General features: G+C 38.4%; 2 protein-coding genes across 2 annotated transcripts; both read right to left on the bottom strand.

Annotated features, from left to right (window-relative positions):
* Positions 1–14547: 14547 nt before the first annotated feature.
* On the bottom strand, positions 14548–15196 carry LOC141389790 (larval cuticle protein A2B-like). Its single transcript, XM_073961880.1, has 2 exons — positions 15149–15196; positions 14548–14982 (listed from the first exon to the last, which is right to left on the bottom strand). Exons 1-2 carry the CDS (start codon positions 15158–15160, stop codon positions 14548–14550), a joined length of 447 nt encoding a protein of 148 aa, XP_073817981.1. The 5' UTR covers positions 15161–15196.
* A 3833-nt stretch (positions 15197–19029) lies between these two features.
* Positions 19030–19893, bottom strand: LOC141389785 (cuticle protein-like). The gene is made up of 2 exons (XM_073961850.1): positions 19882–19893; positions 19030–19806 (listed from the first exon to the last, which is right to left on the bottom strand). Exons 1-2 carry the CDS (start codon positions 19891–19893, stop codon positions 19030–19032), a joined length of 789 nt encoding a protein of 262 aa, XP_073817951.1.
* Positions 19894–23896: the final 4003 nt, after the last annotated feature.

Below are 23896 nucleotides of genomic sequence, written 5' to 3'. Positions count from 1 at the left end.
GGGGGGCTGTCGAAGGCTGCCTTATAATCGACACAAAGGTGGTAGGTGTTGATCTGCATTTCATTGGTCTTCTCCTGGATTTGCCGCAGGGAAAATATCTGGTCAATTGTGCCAGGTCTAAAGCCGCATTGGTATGGTCCAATTATTTTATTGACCATAGGCTTTAGTCGTTCGCATTATATCCCTGGCACTATCTTATAGACAATAGGGAGAAGACTTATGCCTCTATATGCAGAGCATACAGTCTTGTCTCCTTTTTTGTGGACCGGACACAGGATACTCAGTTTCCAATCGTCGGGTACGGGTCCTTCCTGCCAGATGGTGCTAACTAGATGATGTGTACACCTTATCAGCCATCGGCTCCTGATGCCTTATTATTCTTTAGCCGGTTTATAGCAGACTTAACCTCATTTTGACTGGACGGTATACAGTCAATACCATCTTCTGGGATTAGATCTGTGGTATCTTCGTCGTCTTCGCTGCTATTGGATACCAACAGGTTTGAAAAATGTGCCTTCCATATCCTGAGCACGCTATCTGTATCTGTTACCAGATTACCTTGCTGGTCTCTACAGGAGGATGTGCCTGTACCAAAGCCATCTGTTTGATGTTTCACTCTTTGGTAGAATTTTCGGACTTTATTCTGGCTCCTGTACATCTCGATTTTTTTCACACTCCCGCTTTTCCATTTCTCTCTTTTTCTTGCGGAAAAGACGTTTCTCTTCTCTCCTTTTCTCCCGATATCTCTCTCGTGCGCTACGCGTTGCTACTGATTGTAAAGTAGCTCTATATGCCGCATTATTCTCTTCGGTAGCAGCACTACACTCCTGGTCATACCATGAATTCCTTTGTGGAGGTCTCTGGAATCCAAGTATGGATTTTGCGGCTGTTTGCATGGAGTGGGCAAAATGTTGCCATTGTGTTGTTATGTTATCGGGACAAGGAGTGCTTTGATTAAGCAGTTTGGCCAGTTGAGTGGAATATGCTGTGGCTATCTGTTGTGTTTGCAGCTTACCGATGTCTAACTTTCGTGTTGTGTCTGTTCGTGCTTTATTCGCTACGTTTAACCGGGTACGTACCTTCGCTGCAACAAGTAGTCCGAACACGCTTGATGAATGTCTGCCATCTATCACAACGTGATCAATTTGTTTCTTGTTTTCTGATCCGTAGTCAGATGTTTCACTGTGGAGACTGAATTTCCAGACTGTTGGGCCAAAGATATTCTCCTTTCCAATTTTGGCCTTAAAATCGCCTAGAATAATTTTAATGTCATGGGCAGGACAACGGTCGTATGTTTCTTCTAAGCGCTAATAGAATATATCGGTGGTCTGTTGAAGATTTTGCGTTGATCCGTACTGTTGCAAGTCTGTAATTCACTGGTATGAAGCTGGAAACCAGATGTTTTAACATCCGACTAACTACCTGCCTTTGTGGCATGGCAGCTATAATACAGTCACCTTTAGTGTTGTGGTAGTAAGGCAGTAATGTCGGCCTTGTAATTTTCAAGTAGATCTGTCAATGCCTAAACTGCACCTTCTCTATAAAGAGTGCGAACATTCCAAGTGCAGATTCGCAGTTCATGGTCCTTAAAACGTTTGCTAGGTTCGTCAACTTTAGAGGGGTTTGTTTTTCTTTTCTTTCGTTTTTTCATAGTAGGCAGTTTTTTTTCTATTGGACGCTCAACCCCAATTTTTTAACGTTCTTATGGGTGAGCGCGCTGCACATGTTAGCTCGCTATATTTAACGGGTGTTAAAGGTAGCTCCCCAGGTGACACCACGGGGAGGTCACTGTCCACTTGAGATGAAAGAGACCAAGATAGATCCTGGGCTTTGCCATGTTAAAGCCGGTCAGGACCGTTTCTTGGTATCGTTCATCCCCTACGTCTACAGTTTAATTACTGCTAGTTCGGATAAAAATTTTAGCTAAAATCCTGTAAATACCGAAAATAGGGAGGTACCGTAAAAATTTTTGGAATATAATTTTTTTTTTAAAATTCTAGGAACCATAAATGTCAAATTATAGGTTATTCGGTTTGAAAATGTGTCCAAAACGTCGAAAGACCGGATGATACCTTTATATGGGGGCTATACCAAAACGTGGACCAATATAGCCTGCTAACAAAATTCACATTTTCCCAAAAATTCAGTGTCCTATCTCCATTTTTGTGGTTGCTAGAGTGCTTACCACAAACGGACGAACGGACATGTATAGATCGACTCAGGCAGGACTTAACTTTTTCACTTGTTTTTTTTTTTGTGGACTGTGTTGTTTGGTTCTGTCATTGTAATAAGGGGGTCTATAAACTCCCAACAATTTAGACGGGTGTATGCAATTAGGAAATGGCCCGAATCTATGGTTTCTCTTTTCGGCTGCTACCGATTTCTGTCGGTAACTAAAAAGAGTTGTGTTAATGCTAAATCCGTTTCAGACAATTTGAAGTCGGCTCAGTTATGTCCGTCCGTCTATCTCCAAACCATATAAGGCCATTGGGTTTCTAGTATAATGACGAAAACAGAATAAACGCTTGACATGACCTTTTGTAGTTCATGACAGCTTTCTGTAGGCTCTGTAGGTCACAATAATAGTCCGATCGCCTTGAAATTTTAAATAAGGTAAGAGTATATGACAAAGAAGAAGCTCGCAAGTTTAGATGATTATCAGATAATATTTAGAGGGTCAATTGGACAACAACTTTTGTGGGAAAATTGTGAATATTTTTATACCCTCAGCATTTATGCTAACGAGAGTATATCACAAATATTTTTGAAAATTTAACATAGCTGAAGCCAAGGTTTATCTTTGAGAACACGCGACTTGTGATCGTATATTATACAAATTAAATATTTTTGGATAAAATGAAATGTTTTTGGACGTGGCAAAAATATTGGCATTAAAATATAATTTGCGTGGAAGCTGTGGCTATATTTATGTTAAAAAATGGGTAAAAATGGGTTGAATCCAAATTTTTTTTTGTTTTCTCTCGATTTGTGAGTAAACTACACTTCCCTCGATTTTCCTGCCAAAGAAGAAGAAGTAGAAGCAAACTAAATAAGGACCATCTCACTACTGTATTACTTTTCCAAATTTGAACTGCTTTCACCATTAAATGATGCTGACATTTTAAAGCCAGATTTACAGTGTTTTTTGAAAATTTCTTCTAATCCCAGCAAAATGTTCGATGCCAAAGATGACATTCAATCATGGGTGCAAGTGATCTAGCATGTCATCTTTTTAGCATCTTCATCGATGAATTTTATATGAGCGTGGACCCCAAAAGATGACGTTCTTTTCTGGATCCTAAGCATGTCATTTTAACCAATGCGTTGACATGTCATTTCCACCAATGCTTTGGCATGTCATTTCCACCAATGATTTGACATGTCATTTTCACCAATGCTTTGACACGTCATTTTCACCCATGCTTTGACATGTCATTTTAACCAATGCTTTGGCATGTCATTTTCACCAACCCCTTGGCATGAAATTTTCATATTGTTTGGAAAATGGAAATGCTGTATTGAAATATGGTTTTCATGAAAAACAAAACTCTTTATTAATTCAAACGAATTCCTGAAATAACTACAATTAATTTATCAGTTTAGTTTTTCAAAAGTTTATATCCAAAATTGCAATGTAACCACCACCGCTGCAACGCAAAAGATTTCTTCCTCCGTTCTCCGCAACTGATATTCTTTCATCTTATAAAAGGTTTTTTCAATTATCTTCCCATCACCAGTTCAGATTTCGACATGGACTCCAAATGCACTCCTTTAAGTATTTTTATTTCGTAAATTACTTTCATTTTATAATTTTGTTATTTTATAACAACATTTTGGTAATTTATACTCTTTTGTTTAGTGACGGAAATATGTAGGGATCTACAACCCGGCTTGCTTTAGGGATCTCTAAGAACAAAATGTAACGAACGGGGAGGAGAGACTTTTTATGGAAAATGCCATTTATGCTTAATTAATTTATTTTTAATTGTTTCTTTCCAAAAGTAGTTTCTTCTTTATTTTCAGATTCTTGTTCCTTTTCGTTTCGGACTTTTTTTCAAATTCCAAGAAGCGAGATTTGATTGATTTCATTCTATGTCAGATTTAGAACAGACAAGGGAACTTTTAGAATAGCAATGTGTGCAGTCCGATTCTATTTTTAGCTCGATGGTTGGGACTTCATATAATACCAATTGTTTAGAAGTTTTAGTTGTTTGATATGCAGGAAATGTAAGACAACATCACTACGACAGTTCTAACAACTTTGGTCTGTTCCAGAAACTGCAAGAATCTACTTATTTTTACTACGATAAAAATTTTTCCTTTATGTTATCGGAATAAATAGTAAAAATTAGTAGATTTTTGCAGTACTGGAACATACCAAAATGAAAATAAACAGGTGTGTAAATAAAAACACAAACATCATCTCTATTGGATCGATGGAATGGGTACAAATGCTGATGAAAAGATCGGATCTTTCACGACTTCCTTTGCATTGGTTCAAATCCTAATGAAAAGATCGGATCTTCCACGACTTCCTTTGAACCAATGCAAAAGATGACATGAAATCACGTCATCGCAAAGAACCCCTTCCGTCAAATTTTGATGGGATTTCATTCCGCAAACAGGTTTTTCAAAAAATTATATATAGGATTGTAGTACTTGCGATTCTGAGTTATTTCATACGTATATTGTGAATGTAGTCTGCACAGCTTTATAGAAATCAGCATCCAAATGCGGAAATTTTGTGCGAACATATTCTTAGAATACCTCGTACTCCATCGCACATTTTGGTTTTTTACGGTCCAGATCCAAAAAATCATTACTCGTGAAAATCCATCTACTAAAGCGCGAGTTACGAGAAATTCCAAATTAGAAAAATGACCTAAAATTGTTTTTGAAAATATCGCGTATTTTATCGCGTTTTCTGCGGATCGTTTGCACTGCAATGAAAAAACTAGTGCAGCATCTTCGTTTTAGCGGAAACAGAGATTTGAAAACTCCACTGATAAGGTAGCTGCATTCATTTTATCCCAAAAAATAGTGTGTGATGCTACATCCAAGGTTCTTGATTGATCGCCTTCAAATAGATATATATCGATGTAGATTTTCATGGTGGACACTGAAATCGGATGCGGACAAAAATTGCATGCACTTTGCACAAATTACCGATATTTTATAAGTTTTTTAATGCTAAGATGCAGCCGATGCTACATCTTAGAGTCCAAATTATATTTCGAAAAATATATACAACTTAATAGATATGATCTTGCTGTACATGAAAATCAATCAAATTTAAAAAAGTTGACTTATATTTAATAACACTGTGCAACAAAATGGAGCTCGAGGTCTGGGGGTGAAAAATTCCTTTTGGGGGTGAAAGCCCTTGATGAGTATATACAGAACCCCAAAGGGCAGATCCGCCGTGAGTCGAACTTCTGAGTTATGGCGTGATAAATTTTTCCTCATTAGATTTGACTGCAGATATGTCATATCAAAAATAAGCCAAAACACCAGAGAACAAAGATAGAAAGCTAATTGCTGATGCCTTATAGGGTCTCCAGTGAAAAATTCATCACGCCATAACTCAGAAGTTCGACTCACGGCGGATCTGTCCTTTGGCGTTCTGTATATACTCATCAAGGGCTTTCACCCCCAAAAGGAATTTTCCACCCCCCCAAAATTTCGGTTCACAGTGTAATTTATCGATTTTATTTACATTTCGCGAATTCTGTATAACATTTTGCAGGTATTATGCAATCTACTCGCTGAAGTCACTTCCAAAGGACTTTTTTGTAACAATTGTGCTCATTAAAATAATTAGCGTTTTTATAATATTTTCTTTCTTAAAAAGCGAAATAAAAGCGCCATAACTTTTGTCCGCAACAACCAAAAATTGGCTCTCGACCAGATTCGATTCGAATTTTTTTCTTAACCTACATATCAAAAATCGTTGATGTAACGCGAAAAAATGTATCCTTTTTTCTGAAATGGAATATGAAATAATAGACAATACTCGTGATATACACTGTCATGTGTTTCAGAAAATTTGGAGTTGATTTAGCCATGTCCGTCTGTCGGCCTGTCTGGCTGGTTGGAGCGCACGACAACTCTCGAACGGATCGACCGATTCGATCCAAAATTTGGCTTTCGTAATATTTTGTCCAAACTTAGATTAAGTTCGAAGATGGGTTATATCGGTCCACTCTTCCGGTACCTCCCCCACAAAACTTCGGAAATGTTCGGAGAATTTGTGCGCACGATAACTCTTGAAGGGATCAACTGATTTGGTCCATACTTTGCACATCGTGAAATTTCTACCAGACTTAGATGGTGTTCCAATCTGAACTCAATCGGTCTACTCCTTCGGGTACCTCCCACACAAAATTTCGGAAAAGTTCAGTTTAAGACCAGCGCTCGAATCGCTTCAATTTTTATTGTACCGTCCCACATACGACGGTATTAGTGTCATGGGGGGGCAAGTCCATACTTCCTGAGAAAATAGCCTGAAAGTTATAAAAAAACCCTACGACACCGTGTGTAGTGGTTGGAGCGCAAGATATCTCTCGAACGGATCTGCCGATTCGATCCAAAAGGTGGCTCGCTTTCGAAGACCCAAATGGTCGATTGATGTTTTGTTTCGGGATCCTAACCGCAGATCCAAGATTCGTCTATAGCGATCTTATAAATGTCATTTTAAGCACCGCGATCGTTTTTATACACTATTTTTTGCTCAAATTCACAAGAGTCTTTTTTGAGCGATTGAGCATTTTTGATGGATCCAGCGAGAAAAATAATGAAATATCAAATCTTAATGGTGGAAGAAATGCCCAAGGATGCCTCTATCTCACGGTATATAACATGGCGGTCTTGCATTATCCGTTCACTCACGGCTTAATTTTTTTCTGGAACAACGGCCGATTTCGGTCGACCCCCACGACCTTCGCTTTTTTTTGCGAGTGTCGGCCACGATTGAATTCATTATGGCAGTTTTTCATAGTGATATAGGATGACCCTTTATCAACATATACAGATTTAATTTGATACATGCACTCTTGCCGTGATTATCCATGTCGAAATTTGTGAAAAATTATAGGACAAAAAGATTCACAAATAATTCCATTTTTTTGAGTGAATTTTCCAAGTCAATGTAAGCAACACAACACATGGTCGTACGTCAAACTATCAAACTTTCCAAAAAAATGTCAAATGACACCTGGCGACACTGCGTGTTGCCTAGGCCAGAAAGTTTTTTAGTGCCCCTCGTATACCGGCAAAGTAGCCTTCATATGAAAAAAGAGCTACTGACGCTTCCCCTGATGCAAATTGCGAAAATGTGTCTGCTACATAACCGGCCTACTCCGTGGGGGTTTTTTTTTGTAGAGAACCACAGTTTCCTCCCATGCTACAAATTGTCTCTATCATGACAGAGAAATTCCCAGTTCTGGCATTATTGCAAATTACGTGGATCCTCAGCGTATTAATTGTCCAATTGGATTTTTATACATATATTACAGCATGGGGTCGCTTAGCCATTTTTTGCAAAATGTGCTAGGTGTGGCTGTCGTTAAAGTTGTTTTAATATAAATTTTGGTGAAGGCGAAGGCACCCATAGCCTCCTGACGTATAATTGAAAATAATTTTTAAAATGTTTAATGTTGGCAAAATATCCCTCAGTAATGTTGGCGACATTTCCTTGAACAACTTCTTTACAAGTGGATTCCTAGGGCACGGTAGAATCCACAAAGTTATTTCTTACAATGAGTTTATTGATAAATTAAGGAATGTTGATGTGCTAGTAGGTAATTGCAGGGGAAGTGGTGTAGGGTATCACATAGTCGGCTGCGTCCGACTATAGCATTTGCTTACTTGTTTTTGCTATATGGTTGATGTTTTTTGTCAACGCGCAACGTTTATTCTATTTTTAGTTTAAAACGTTGATTAGTTGAAGTACAGGCAGTATGAAGTATACCGCAAAAAATGTTAAGTCGATCGGATTGGCTGAGATATGAGCATTGGGAGGAAAAAAATTATTGTGAAATAATAGAAACTTTAAAAGTTAGTTTCTTGAAATGACATTTTTGAAGACAGTACCAACCATAGCTCGAAAACGATCTTCACATGTTTTGGTGAGCTTATTAAATACATAAAAGGTTTGCATTTAAGCGATACAATTTAAAAAACTGGTCGATTTTTTGCACAAAATAATTATCGTTAAAATCGTTAAATCGTGTTAAAAGTAGATGTTTTCTAATTCTGTTTCGCTTAAAGACAAGAGTAGAAGGTTCTTTAAGCGCCCACAAATATATGAAGATCAGTCCATTCGTGTACGAACCATCGCACTATGGGCCCAATGACAGGTTTTTGAGGCAACAAGTCACTGGAAGCTGCTGGACCTGTCAAATTACATCCCGATGTTTATAATGAGCAAAAAATACATCTGCAAAATTTGGAAGGAATCGGTTCAGATATAGATATAGCTTTCATATATATGTTTCAACCGATTTTATATTTAAGCAGCACTAAAATCACAATTTGCATCCGATTGCTTTTAAATTTGATATGGTAAATCCTGTTCAATTTAGAATCACGTCCGGAAAATTTGGTTCTGATCGGTTCAGGTATATATCTACATATATATAGAAAATTATTCAGATGGCATACCTGTTCAAAATATAAATCTTCTGAAATGGCTGGACCGAATTTGATAAAACTTTGACTGTAGATTCTTTAGATCTTAGAATATATCGTAAGATAGTTTTTATACCGAAAAATGGAGGGTGCGGGGAACTTCCCCACAACGGGGTTTAGACAAACGCGAAATCTCAGAGATTATTAGACGTATAGGTATACAATACAATAGTAATTGTGACCTCTATCATTAATTGATGATTTGGAAGAAGAACTCCGCATATTTCTAGAGTTTGTAGTCCCGGGTACTAAATTAAGAGATCTTGAACAAAAAGGATTTCAATACTTGGTATGACTTAATTAAGATAACTATCAAAATTGGCGACTTGTGTCATATTGACAAGTCCCACTCCCAGCCCAACCCAATACATAAAAATATCCAAAGTTTTATGTGTCACAATATCTATTAATAGGTTTCTATAAGTTTACGCGGCCATACGCGGATTCTACCACATATGGTAACATGGGGCGCCTTCGCCACGTTTCTGTTCAAAATATTCTCATACCGACACCGTAAAAGTTTTTTTCAAATATTATTTTTGGTACAAATATTAGTGTATCTTGACTATAAGTTTTGATATATAAATGTTACAATCGACATTGAACATTCTCCAACGGACTCTAAAAATGTAATTTACCATACTTCTTCCTTATATATCAACATTATGCAAAAAAGGAACATGTTTTCTATTGAATAATCAAAAATTATTTTAAAATTCACAAAAAGTAACCAATTCTAGCCGTTAATTGAAGTAGGTGCCTTGAATTTAGGTACAACAAGTAAAAAAGTGTCAGTCGGCTTTACCGACAGATATATACCCTCAGCCAATGTGAAGTGAAACTTTCACATACGGACAGATCGAATGTATTTAAGGTCTCTTCAGAATTTTGTGGCCCTTTTTGGACATTTGAACTTGCCGACAAACATTTGGATTAGGAATTAACTACATTAAGGCACAAGTGTTAAACCTTTGTGGGGGTGGTACCCTTAGGGAGGACCGATATGGGCCATTTTAGAAGTTAAACTAAATTTTGACAAAATATTAGGAGATCCAAAGTTTGGACCAAATTGGTTGCCCCATTCAAGTGATATCGTCCTAGTATGTTAGTGATTTTTTTTTTTAAATATTGGGGAGATGTACCGGAAGTTGTGGACAGGTATTGCCCCATGAAACTAAGTTTGGATATAATATGACGAAGACCAAATTTTGGACCAAATCGGTTGAACAGTGCGAGAGTTATCGTGCTCTCCGACAGCCACATATGGTGACATAGGGATTTTTAACACCTTTTGGGCTGTCCCAAGAAATATGGACTTGCCCCTGAAAAAACCTTTACCGTCGAAATGGAGGTAGCGACTGCAAATCGCATCAACAAAAATCAAAGTGATTCGAGAGCAGGTCTTAAAGTGAATTTATCCGAAATTGTGTGTGCGAGTTACCAAAAGGAGTAGACAAATATAGTCCATATTCGAACCTGATCTATATCTGGTAGATATAAAAGGATGTGCAAAGTATGGATTACATCGGTTACTCCCTTCAAGAGTTATCGTGCGCACAATTTGTCCGAACATTTTTGAACTTTTGTGGGGGAGGTACCTGAAGGAGTGCAACGATACGGCTTATCTGCAAATTTAAACTATGTTTGGACAAAATATTACGAAGGACAAATTTTGGACCGAATCGGCGCACAGTGGTTCAGAATCGTTTTTTACTGGTCAAAATTCTGTAACTTTTGAACGGATAGAGATATTTTCATATTTCTTTTTTGTTAAACAGATAACACAACCAGCTTTTAGACGAATTATAAACGGTCAAATTCGGTCTGGTAGTTGCAGAGAAATTCAAGGTCAAAGTTAAACTTTTGAGTTTTTTTAACTATTTTTCATCAAAATATGAGTGTTTTTGTGGTTTTTATGTCTTCCTATGTATTAAAGATGGTCAAACACAAACAAATAAACAATAAAATTACAAAAAACAAAAAAAAAATGTCGAAAAAAATTGTTTTCAAAAATTTGTATTAAAATTTTTTTACAAAAAAATTTAAATTTTTTTAAAAATTAAAAAAATACTCATTGGGTTTCCATAAAACTTATATAACTCGTATAAAAACTCATATACTCAAAAAATGTTAATTTGTGTCAAAAATCTGTAATTCATATGGAAACAGTATAGAAAAACACACATTTTTACCACAGGTAATTTCAATAAATTGAAAAAAGTGTTAAACGGACGGAACGGGACGGGTACAAAAGTATATATGGACTGAAAGAGGAGACTCCCGGTCATCTTTCTGTGAAAGCAGATCTTTGTTCCATGTTGTTCCACAAAAGTTCTAGTCCACTAAATTTGGAATTTCATAAAATTTAGTATCTGAGGAAAAATAAAATAGCTCATGTTGGGTAAACGATACGGTGATTTAATAAAGCGATCTTTTAAGGCCACAATCCTACTTACGTTACAAAAAAACATCGAACACAATATTTCCCAAAAATGGGGGAAATGGTCGTCTTTAGGGGCTCACCACGCCCACACCTTCCAGTAAGTTTTTGGTTTCCTTAGTTTCAATATGTTTACTGTAGAATCCTATATAGAAATTAAATATCTTTGACAAAACAAAATTTTGATTTTTGGCCAGGAAAATCATTCAGTAGTTGTCTTCTAACGGTATAAAATGTGCTTTTGATATTACAAAAGGTAAAGAAGATATCACAAAAAATACCTAACATAATTATTTTTCCCAATACCCTGAAAACACAAAACCGCGTGCGTCCGCTATCATACCTATGACACAAGTGCCAACTTTTGGGAGATGATAGATCTTCATTAAACTCACAATTTAGCTTTTAACGGATTTTTTCTAGCACTTGTATTTTGCGAGAAAATCGGCGCTGGCGTAGCCGACCCAGTGGCGAATGCGCCCCAAGTTACCATATATATGGTTTCGCGGATACGTCGCTATATCGAGAGTTCTACTCCAAAGAACATATAAACTACAATAAAAACTACACAAAAAACTCATTACATGTCTACGCCAACATTTCTTTATCGCGTCTAACTTTTTTTAATTCTTAATCACAATCTTACTAAGCATGCCTTTCCACGTATTTTCTATTTTAATAAAGCGTTAATTACACTGTGCTACAGTGAAAATTTGCAGGGGTTTTGATACATTAATTTGGTATTGTGGGAGCACATGGAAGACAAAAATACCTTTGGTTTCTTTGGGTCACTTCGTTTTTTGATTTTTAAACGGTAATGTAGTGAAAACGGGGTTTCTTGGATTTTCAATTTAAAACGGACATAACTTTTTTCCACATCGGACTTTTACGGATTATTTTTTATTTAAAAGGTGAAAATCATGCCTTTCGAACAAGCCATAATTTTTAAAAATCGGGTAACAAATGGTTAAATTTTAGTGATTTAAGTGTGACAAAAACGCATTAAAAAAGAGGAAAATGCTTTTCCTCATGCTCTAGGCTGGGTAGAAGACACCAAACTGCATTAGTATTTTAAAAAACCAAAGAAACCAAAGGTATTTTCGTCTTCCATGGACTCCCACAATACCGAATTTATGCATTGGAACCCGTGCAAGAAATTTTTGTCAACTTTTGTAGCACAGTGTTATTTTATCGGTGCTTAATTGTCGAGCGAAACAATTTTGTTCTTCTTTTGATTGAATATTATAAAATTTTACAATGTTAAATGTAAGTTAGCTCGATTAATCCAATTAATTAATTAAAAAAATAAATGTAATATTTTTGACAGCCCGGTATGTGATCATGAAGCGTTGTCAGGTTGAAATGTTTTTCTTATTAAGTGGTCCTAAGTGTCAAGAATCTAATCCCGTTACTACTTTATTCAAATATACAGTCAGAGTCAAAAGAAAGTTTACACCTCACAAAAAGTTGTTAATAGCATAATTACACCGGTATAGGGATATAATAAATATGAAATATAAATGCAGTTTTTTTAAGTGTTTAGTGGTGAATTAAAATCCGCAAAATATTAGGCCTTGCATAATCTTAATTATGAAATAAATGAAGATTAATAAAATAACCCAACATTTCAAGAGTCAAAAGAAAGTTTACACTCTTGCCAAAAGTAAGACATTTTTTAATCCTTTAGCTTGACATGTCTTTATTTAGGCTTTTTAACTTATTTTGATCCTATTCGAGTGTCTAAATAGTAAATCCACCAGTATTTTAGGGAAATCCGGTGGTAATACCCCATTGGACCCGTAGTACGGTTTCGGTCAATTTTGACACAAAATAGGGCTTTATTTAACTTTCTTTCGAATTTTTTTCGGTAAGTATTCAGTGGATTTGAGGTCTAGAGACTACAATGAGTGATCCTAGATGCATGGGAGTAAAATATAGCAATTTGTTATTCATGAATATGGGCTAAGCCTTCAAAGCCCTGCCCAAATGTCAGATCCCCCTTTGATATAAGCCCCATTTTAGTTCACTAGGATCAGTAATCTCGTGTCAATACGAGTATCTGATATTGTTCTTGTATCCTTGAACCCATACAAACTATTTCTTTGAACACCGCTTCTGTCAGGTACCCGATGAACATATATAAGACACTCTGTCAAGTTTGATTCTGTATACAACATTTTCACAGTTAAAAGCTTCGTTTATAATTTTCCACAGGTTTGATATTTTTCACCAAATATAGTTAAAAAAAATGTATTTTTTCTATTTTCATAACCATTTCCACATATTTTGTCGCAAAATATGCCACAACTGTCGAAAAACATTAACGAAGCTTTTAACGATGAAAATGTTGTATACAGAATCAAACTTGATGGAGTGTCTTATACATGTTCATCGGGTACCTGACAGAAGCGGGGTTCAAAGAAATAGTTTGTATGGGTTCAAGGATACAAGAACAATATCAGATACACGTATTCACACGAGATTACTGATCCCAGTGAACTGAAATGGGGCCTATATCAAAGGGGGATCTGACATTTGGGCAGGGCTTTGAAGGCTTAGCCCATATTCATGAATAACAAATTGCTATATTTTACTCCCATGCATCTAGGATCACTCATTGTAGTCTCTAGACCTCAAATCCACTGAGTACTTACCGAAAAAATTCGAAAGAAAGTTAAAAAAAGCCCTATTTTGCGTCAAAATTGCCCGAAAACCGTACTACGGGTCCAATGTGGTATTACCACCGGTTTTCCCTAAAATACTGGTGGATTTACTATTTAGACACTCGAATAGGATCAAAATAAGTTAAAAAGCCTAAATAAAGACATGTCAAGCTAAAGGATTAAAAAATGTCTTACTTTTGGCAAGAGTGTAAACTTTCTTTTGACTCTTGAAATGTTGGGTTATTTTATTAATCTTCATTTATTTCATAATTAAGATTATGCAAGGCCTAATATTTTGCGGATTTTAATTCACCACTAAACACTTAAAAAAACTGCATTTATATTTCATATTTATTATATCCCTATACCGCTGAATTATGCTATTAACAACTTTTTGTGAGGTGTAAACTTTCTTTTGACTCTGACTGTATGACTTGAAAAATATACTTTTTGCCTCAGAGACTTGCCATTGGACCTATAGTGCATCGTTGGCACCACAAAACGTTTTTACAAAAAGGGGGGTTTCCGAGGTAGCCATTTACCACACAACTATGCAATATTTTTCAACAATAAAAATTACACAAGTCGTGTTTCTGGCATTAAGCAATGAAGTTCGAAGCCCCTTTTAGAGAACCCGATTTATTAGGAAATATTTAATCGAAAAGAAAGTCAACTTAGTTTCTAAATAATTTATTTATCACATATAGATCGTCTTAAATAATCATTGGGTCCAACATTTTTGAGATCTCTGCCATTCTACAAGTGTCTAACATAGGCAGCTGGAGCTACATAAGGAGCAGCAACAACTGGGGCAGCTTTCACGACAGGAGCAGCAGCAACAACTGGAGCAGCCTTTACAATGGGAGCAGCAGCAACAACTGGAGCGGCAACGGCAATTGGTTCACGGCGTACAACGGCGTTGAAACCATTGATGGGATCAGCAGTGTAGGTGACAGTACGTTTCAAACCATCAGGATCAACCAAGGTGTATTCACCGCGAACTACATCACCGTTGCGTTCCTCCACATGACCCTTGGAGTCACCAGAAAGGCCATCTTGTACATTATAACCGAATTTGTATTGGGGAAGGGGATCGTATTCCTCAAGTTCGACAGCCTTGGCCAAAACGGGAGCAGCTGGGACAACAACAGCGGCACTGGCGGCAGCAACGAAGGCGAGCACAATCACAAACTGTACAAAGCAAAAAACACAAAACTGTTCTTTAGTACTTCATTACACTTTTCTTGGGGGATTTTCATTTTATAAAATTCAAGTAATACACTTTTCTTTTTGCTTTTAGAAAACTTTCTTCAGGTTTTCCTTATATTTTCACTTTCTTGTTTTTTAGAGAACTAACCTTGTAGGCCATTTTTGATTTTAAAGCTTTTTGTCAAGCGATTTAAATGTTCTTTACACTTTGTGTATTTAACACTGAATGTGTCTTGCCACCGTTTCTTAGCCGCAATTTATACTTGACGTTGCTATTTCAAGATTGAGCGTTCCTCATTGATATGCAACTTTGGTCTTCTATTCTTTTCATAGTTTTGGACATTTTGGTCATTATTAATATTCTATCCTCGTTTGGATATCGCAGCATTGCGTTCATACCTCCATATATCCATCATATAATTTCATAACAGTGTTCTTTTGGCCAATGGTGTGTGTCTATTGCAGTCAACTGCAAGACATTTCAATACTTCGAACTTGTTGGCAATACAAATTAGAACTGGATTAATGAGATAATTTTCCTGCATTCGGATACAGGAATATGTGTATGTATTTTTTTGCTTTTACATAAGAATTATATATTAGCAATCTATGTTAAAATGTATCAGAATATGAATGCTAAGCAAAAAATTTCGTATCTCATATTCTACTTTCCATAAGTGATTCTCGAAAATCTGAAGTCATAATAAATGTGTTTGACTGTATATGGTAATTATTTTCACGCCCATAACACATATACCACAAATATCTGTCTAGCAGGGATTTGAATAAATGTCTTCTCGAATATATGTATTTATGTATGTACAAAGTTTTAAAATTCCATAAATGTTTTGTTTCGTATAGCAAATTTGTTTGACATTTCCAATAAATCTCTATTAAGAGCAAAGAAAGAAAAAAATATCTCGATTAGTAAAAGTGTCGTTTTCGAGTGACTCATCATCCACAAATTCTACATGAAAAGACAAGTCATTCTTTAAAAAATTACAAAACCTTTATTACATATTGAGTACATGTTGTTGTTGTAACAGTGTATGTTCGTTCTTCTGTTCAATCTGGCTCTGGATCTATCTCCAGTTCCAGGAAAGTGGCTGCTTCGATGGGATGTAACCACATATCCACTGGAGTTAGGTAATATGTCTGGCGGGGCAGTTGAAAAGGTGTTTTGTGTCGTGCGGGGTCATGCCGCATACTGGGCAGATGTCTTGCACGACGGGGTCGATTTCCGCCCAATACGAATTTAGGCGACTGCAATATCCCAAGTGTAGTTGAGCCAAAACTACCCTGTTTTGTCGTGGCAGCTGACGCTCCTCAGCTGCGATAGATGGGTGATGTACTCCGAGGATTTTATTCACACTATATTTGCTTATGGCCTTAGCAACTACATCCGTGTGAATACTATTTAAACCCGCTTGATATGCCTGTTTATCTAGGGCTTCTTTCCTATATTGTTGGACCTCCCTCTCTAGAGCATGAATATCCTTCCTGAAATGCGTGAATGTGTCGGGCCTATGCTGGTGATTGGGATGGCTCTCACGTTAACACAAAGCAAATATTGCAACGAAAGCATCTCTTTGTGTTGCTTTACTGGAAGAATCTTTGCCTCCTCATGTAGATGGTCCACTTAAAATTTGAGGAGGCATCCTGTTGCTGTTTTCATGCGGCATTCTGACAGGTTTGAATCTTCTTCCAATTGGTATCACATAATCCCGCTGACCAAACTGGAGCCACATAGCTTACAACAGAGCGACCTATCGTGTTAGATGTGGTCAACAAGGTTTCTTTATCTGCACCCCAAGTGCTGCCGGCTAGGGACTTGAGAACCTTGTTTCCACTTTTCAGTTTGTCTCAAATAGCACGACTTGAAAATGTGACCCCTAAAATGTTGGGGCAGTTTGTGGTCGGAATTCTGCTACCGTCGACCACGACATTCGATTCTCTTCCAAACTGTTCTGTCCATGTGGTGAACAGAGTGGCTGTAGATTTTGTGGCGGAAATCTGCATATTCCTCGCGTGGAAAAAGGTGGTAAGATCGCTTAAATAGGAGTTCAGTCTCTCGCATATGTCATCAAGGAAGGTATATGACGCCAGGATCGTGCAATCGTCCGCATGCGTTATGATCTCAATGCCGTCTGGAGGGGCGGAATACAGGAGAGGTTAAACAGTTCCGGAGATATCACCCCACCTTGGGGAACTCCCTGTTTCACTCTACGGGGTTTGGACATCTTGTTCCTGAATTCCACGTACGACTGGCGTCCACACATATAGTTGACTATCCAACGTTTCAAACTTGGCCGGAGTGTTGCCTGCTCAATGTCCTCAAGCAGCGTGGAGTGCCTGACTGCATCAAAGGCTTTTGATAAGTCAAGGGCCACCATCAATGTTCTATCACACGGCGGTCTCTGGTTGAGTCTTTGACAAATATATGTGGAGATGGTGTGCAGCGCTGTTGTCGTGCTGTGCTGCTTACGGAATCCATGCAGACGATCGGCAACTTGATAGCTATTCCTGATACTAGAGAGGACTAAGGATTCAAGGACCTTTGCTACGGGCGACAAAAGCGAAATCGGCCTGTACGATTCACTTTTGCTGGTATCCGTAGCAGGACCACCCTGCCCATTTTCCAGACTTCGGGATCAAAAAGGGTGGCTAGCGACAAATTGATAACTTTAGTGAGGTACTCTACTCCCGGCTCATCAAGATGCTTCAGCATTACCACGGAGATTCCATCAGGGTCCAACGATTTAGTCTTCCTCATGGCATACGCAACATCATCCATTGTAAACGGTGCGACGTAATACTCTCCTCTTCGCCCTGTCACTCACGGAGTGCTCGAAAAACTGTCGATTGAAATAATACGCGCACATCTTCGGATCAGTCAACGTAGCGTCGCCAAACTGACTGAGGTCTTGTGTTCCATCCTTTCAGGGTTCGTGAGTGACTTAACCGTTGCCCACAATTCACTTATTCCGGCTCCAGTGATGATGTCTCGGAACGTCCTTTCCGCTACCCGAACATCAGAAAGATTGGGCAGTTCTCTGAAGCGGTGATTGGTTAGCTCTCTGAAACCCACCCAATCAGCTTTCTTATGATTGACGAATGTGCGGCGTTCAGAGGTAATGAAATCGGTTGGTCTGCTAATGGAGACAATTATGGTCTGATCCAAGGGAAATGAAGGGTTGCCAGGTGACGTCATTTGTCAGACCAGGTGACACGATGGTTATGTCTGGCGAGCTGTGACACTCTCCTCTAATTCTGGTAGGTGCGTCCGAGGGCCGAATGCCACATCTCATGTTGCGCATTAAAGTCCCCAAGGACCACACGATTATGACCTTCCAAAAGCGGGCTAATGTTAGGCACGTAATTTGAGATACAGCTATTTCTCGGTGGGATGTATAGGTGCAATATCTTCAAATTAATTTATAAATATTGAAAAAGGTGCCAATAAGCAATCAACTTACAAAAATATATGCATTTTTATCCATAAATATCTTCAAAAATATAAAAATATTGTTATAGTCATCTTAGTTCCAAATGTTTTGAGCAGCACTGTAGATCTGTATTGAACGGATTGGTCAATCAAGTGCAAAAATTGCAGGGGTTTGTTAGCATGGTTCGCTCCGACCAGGATGTTATTTCGACTCATCAGTGAATAATCTCAATAAACTTGCAAAAAAACCTTCCAGTTTCGGGTATTGGTAGCGCAATTTGTGATGCGAGTTTCATATTCCAATGACGAGGACGAACTGGAGACAATGTTCGTGCAACAAGCAATCAACATAGCCACTGGTTGCTGTAGTATCTTAGTGTCAGTACATTCAATAACCACAGTCTCTTGGGGACTATCACAAACCGCGGTACAAACAAATATAAAAATCCCTCTCTTAATGAAAACAGATTATTTTTGTAATTGTACTAAATATTTTGTATTTATCTACAAACTACGGCAACAATTTTGGCTAAACATAATTTTCTTTTTCAGTCACATAATGAACTAACAATAATGGCATTTAATTAATGATGATGAGCATAGTAAGCTGGAGCCGAGTAGGTGGTGTAAGCTGGGGCTACAGATTTAACAACAGTAGCAGGAGCGGAGTAGGTGGTGTAAGCTGGGGCTACAGATTTGACAACGGTAGCTGGGGCAGCATATGTGGTGTAGGCTGGGGCCACAGATTTAACAACAGTAGCTGGGGCGGCATATGTGGTGTAAGCTGGAGCTACAGATTTAACAACAGTAGCGGGAGCAGCATAGGTGGTGTAGGCAGGAGCTACGGACTTGACAACGGGAGCGGAAGCAGCATAGGTAGTGTAGCTTGGAGCAAAAGTCTTGACAACGGGAGCGGCAGCAGCATAGTGGGTGGCGGGGGCAGCGTAATGAGCAACTGGGGCAACAGTCTTAACTACAGCAGCGGGAGCAGCATAGTGGGCAACTGGGGCAACAGTCTTAGCTACCAAAGGTTCACGACGGACAACAGCGTTGAAACCGTTGATGGGATCAGCAGTGTATTGGACAGTGCGTCTGAAACCATCAGAATCGTTCAAAGAATATTCACCACGTACAACATCACCATCACGTTCCTCAACCTGGGTCTTGGAATCACCGGAAATGGAATCTTGAACATCATAACCAAATTTGTATTGGGGATGAGGATCGTATTCTTCAGCAGCCTTAGTCAATACAGGAGCTACGCTCTTGACAACAGTAGCAGCGGGAGCAGCATGATAAACTTGTGGGGCGGAGATGAAGCCAGCATTGGCAACAGCAAGTAATGCAAAAACAGCTACAAACTAAAAAAAAAACAAAAAGAATACAAATTAATTCACATCCTAGAGCTATGGCTGACCATTCATTGATTAGCTTACTTTGAATGCCATTATGTTTACGCTTAGAAATGTGACCACGAGTCTGTGTTTCTTCTTAGAGTTGAAGTTGAAGTGTGTTATCTTTGATTGGAATTCAAGAGGCTTTTATGTGATAAGCTGCTACCTCAGTAGTTTATGAGCTGATGGCATTACTTTTACGAGCCAGGGTTAAACGAGTGTGCGGTTGTGTGTTTGTGTTTATCTTTATTTGGTAATTGTAGTAGATCAAACCGTACGTAAATACATTGCTGCCGGCAGGGTTTTATTGCCAGCAATTATCGAGGGTAGTTGGGCATTCATTCATTGTAATGTGCGTTGTCAACTGTTTTGTGATACAGTTTTTTCATGTTTTCGTGTTAATGGTGTCGATTAATTAACTCCAAGCGAATATTCACACAGGCGCCTGCTGGACAACATTCAGTCAGCCACATGTCGGTATGTGTTGAAATTTTATCAAAATTCCTCAAAGTACATGCAAAAATCTATTTTTGGCGATGATTGAATGATTTATGTGTGAAAAAAAAATAAATCCCTTCAAAGCCAAGTTAAGGCGGACATGCGTTAGTGTTGATGGAGTAATTAGTTGCGACCGGTTTAAGGTTTTTGGTTGGGTGGTAATACGAGGGTAGTACAGAAATTTAACAACATTTTGTTTAAACGGAAAATTTCTGTTCTGTGTCAAACAAATAAAAGGGAAACAATTAAAGGGTAGTCACCCTAAAAATTTGTCCTAGTAAAACCGAAAACTGGGACGTAGCCGTTCTACAGGGGCTATATTAAAATGCCGACATATACCGACAAAGTTTTGTAGCCCAAATGGAGACTAAATACAAAATGTCAGTCATTTCGGAGTCAAAAAGGGGCTATAATACCGAAAATCGGAAGGTACCGTTCTATGGGAGGTATATCAAAACGTAGATTTTTAGTGACCGTAGATATTCTGTCGGAAAACATGACGTATCTAACAATCTATATAACAATCGAATTTTATAACCTAAAAATCGATATTTTTCATAATAATATAACACATTTTAGGGTGGCGTACGGGATGAAATATACCAAGGAACGATTCTGACCGGCTTTAACATGGCAAAGCCCGGGATTTATCTTGGTCCCTCTTTCATCTCAAGTGGACACTGACCTCCCCGTGGTGTCACCTGGGGAACTGCCTTTAACACCCGTTAAAGTTAGTGAGCTAACATGAGCCCCGCGTTCGCCCATAAGAACGTTAAAAATCCTCTAAAGTTGACGATCCCCGCAAACGTTTTAAGGACTATGATTTTCGAATCTTTACCTGGAATTTTCGCACTTTTTATAGAGAAGGTGCAGTTTACGCATTTGCAGATGTACTTGAAAAGTACAAGGCCGACATTACTGCCATACAAGAAATACGATGGATGGGAAAAGCGTCACAACAACACCTAAAGGTGACGCCCTGTATTATAGCTGCCATGACACAAAGTATGAGTTTGGTTGTGGATTTGTAGTTGGTCGGAGGTTAAAACATCTGGTCTCCAGCTTCACCCCTGTGAATGAAAGACTCGCTGCAATTCGATTAAAAGCAAAATTCTTCAACATCAGCTTTATCTGCGCTCAGGCTGCAACCGAAGACAAGGACGAACAGACTAAATATATATTCTACGAGCGCTTAGAAGAAACATATAACCGTTGTCCTGCCCATGACGTTAAAATTATTCTTGGAGATTTTAATGCCAACATTGGAAAGGAGAATATCTTTGGCCCAACAGTCGAGAAATTCAGTCTCCATAGTGAAACCTCGAACAATGGAAAGAGGCTGATATACATCGCAGCGGCAAAAAACATGGTAGATAGCAGTACCAGTTTTAAGCATATCGATATTCATAAGGGCACCTGGCTGTCTCCAGATCAAAGAACAAGAAACCAAATTGATCACGTTGTGTACGTTCGTTCCTCGTTCGTTACTCGGACCACTACCTTGTTGCAGCAAAAGTACGCACCAGATAAAAAGTAGCAAATAAAGTACGAACAGACACAACTCGGAAATTGGACATCGGTAAGCTGCAATAACAACAGATAGCCACAGTATATTCCACTCAACTGGCACAATTGTTTAATCAAAACACTCCTCGTCCCGATAACATATCATCACAATGGCAAATTATTGCCCAAACCATGCAAACAGCCGCAAAATCCATACTTGGATTCCAGAGACCTCCACTAAGAAACCCATGGTATGACCAAGAGTGTCGTGCTGCTACTGAAGAGAAAAATGCAGCAGGTAGGGTTACTCTACAACAATGGTGCACAAGAAGAGAATGCTATTTTGAGTTTTTGTATGGGAAAGAGAGTTGTAGTTAACTTTTTCGTAAAGACGCGTGCATGGCTGCTCTACAATCAGTTGCAACGCGTAGCGCACAAGAGAGGAATCGCGAGAAAAGGAGAGAGGAGAAACGTCTTTTCCGCAGGAAAAAAAGAGAGATGGAAAAACGCGAGTGTGAAAAAATTGAGATGTGCAGGAGCCAAAATGAAGTCCGTAAATTCTACCAAAGAGTGAAACATCAAACTGATGGCTTTGGTACAGGCCTCCTGTAGGGGCCAGCAAGGTAATATGGTAACCGATACAGATAGTGTGCTAAGGTTATGGAAAGAACACTTTTCCAAACTGTTGGTATCCAATAGTACCGAAGACGACGAAGATACCACAAATCCAATCCCAGATGATGGTATTAAATGTAGATGAGGTAAAGACAGCAATAAACCTGCTGAAGAATAATAAGGCACCATTAGCCGATGGCCTACCAGCCGAGTTGTTCAAAACCGAAGGCGACACGCTGACGAGGTTTATGCATCTGCTAGTTAGCACCATTTGGCAGGAAGAACGCGTACCCTACGATTGGAACCTGAGCATCCTGTGTCCCATCCACAAGAAAGGAGATAAGACTGTATGCTCTAACTATAACTAACTATAATGTCTTCTTCCTATTGCCTACAATATAGTGTCAGGGATATTGTGCGAACGACTAAAGCCTATAGTCAACGAAATAATTGGACCGTACCAATTCGGCTTTAGACCTGGCAAGTCCACCATTGACCAGATAATAACCCTGCGGCAAATTCTAGAGAAGACACAAGATATGCAGATCAACACCTACCATCTTTTTGTCGATTATAAAGCAGCTTTCGACAGCCCCCTACGTTCAAAGCTCATACGGCTTTGTAAAAGGCTTTGACTGACACGGTGAGCCTTAACTAATTTTAAATGGAAGGTGCTTACACCTCGGAAGTTTTTGCTGATTCTGAAACTACAATGCTCATAGATGAGAAATATCATGAAACAAAAAAAATCGCCGCACAGTGGTCGAAACCACTGATCTAGCGGCGCGAAATGAATAACTTGGAAATGAATGAAGATATCTTTCTGAAATTTTGCACAAACTCAATCTGTGTCTGTGGGTAATTATGGACTAAATATGAAGAACATAGGCAAATATTTTGGTATAGCCCCCATATAACGGTACCTCCTGATATTCGATATTTTGAGGATTTAAGCCACCTTTTCCTTCCAAATTAGTTGTAATTTGGTACTTAGGGTTCCTAGTGATCACAAAACCTTTCCACCAAAAATTGTGGACATAGGTCCACGTTTGGGTATAGGCCCCTTTTAAGGTACCTCCCGAGTTTCAGTAGTTTGGGGATTTAAAGCTACATTTTCGACCAAATTAGGTGTAATTTGGTATTTGGGGTTCCCAGTGGACACAAAATTTCTCCACCAAAAATTGCGAACATAGGTCTACATTTTGATATAGCCCCCATATAACCGTACCGACAGATTTTGGGTATTTTGAGGATTTAAGCTATTTTTCAAGACCATTTATCAGCAAGATTTGCAGCTATTTGCAGCTAAATTTTGGTTATTCGGAATCTAGGGAGTCCAATTTAATTATTAAAAAAATAACTGGACCGAACCTCGGTGGACCTTTGTAGTTACGCTCCATCCAACAAAAGTATATTGCACTAAAAACATACAAAAAAC

Source organism: Musca autumnalis, unplaced genomic scaffold (assembly GCF_047663935.1).
Source record: "Musca autumnalis isolate F117 unplaced genomic scaffold, ASM4766393v1 scaffold_1, whole genome shotgun sequence".
Taxonomy (NCBI): Eukaryota; Metazoa; Arthropoda; class Insecta; order Diptera; family Muscidae; genus Musca; species Musca autumnalis.
Note: the sequence above shows the minus strand (reverse complement) of the source record. Positions and strands in the feature narration are given on the sequence as shown.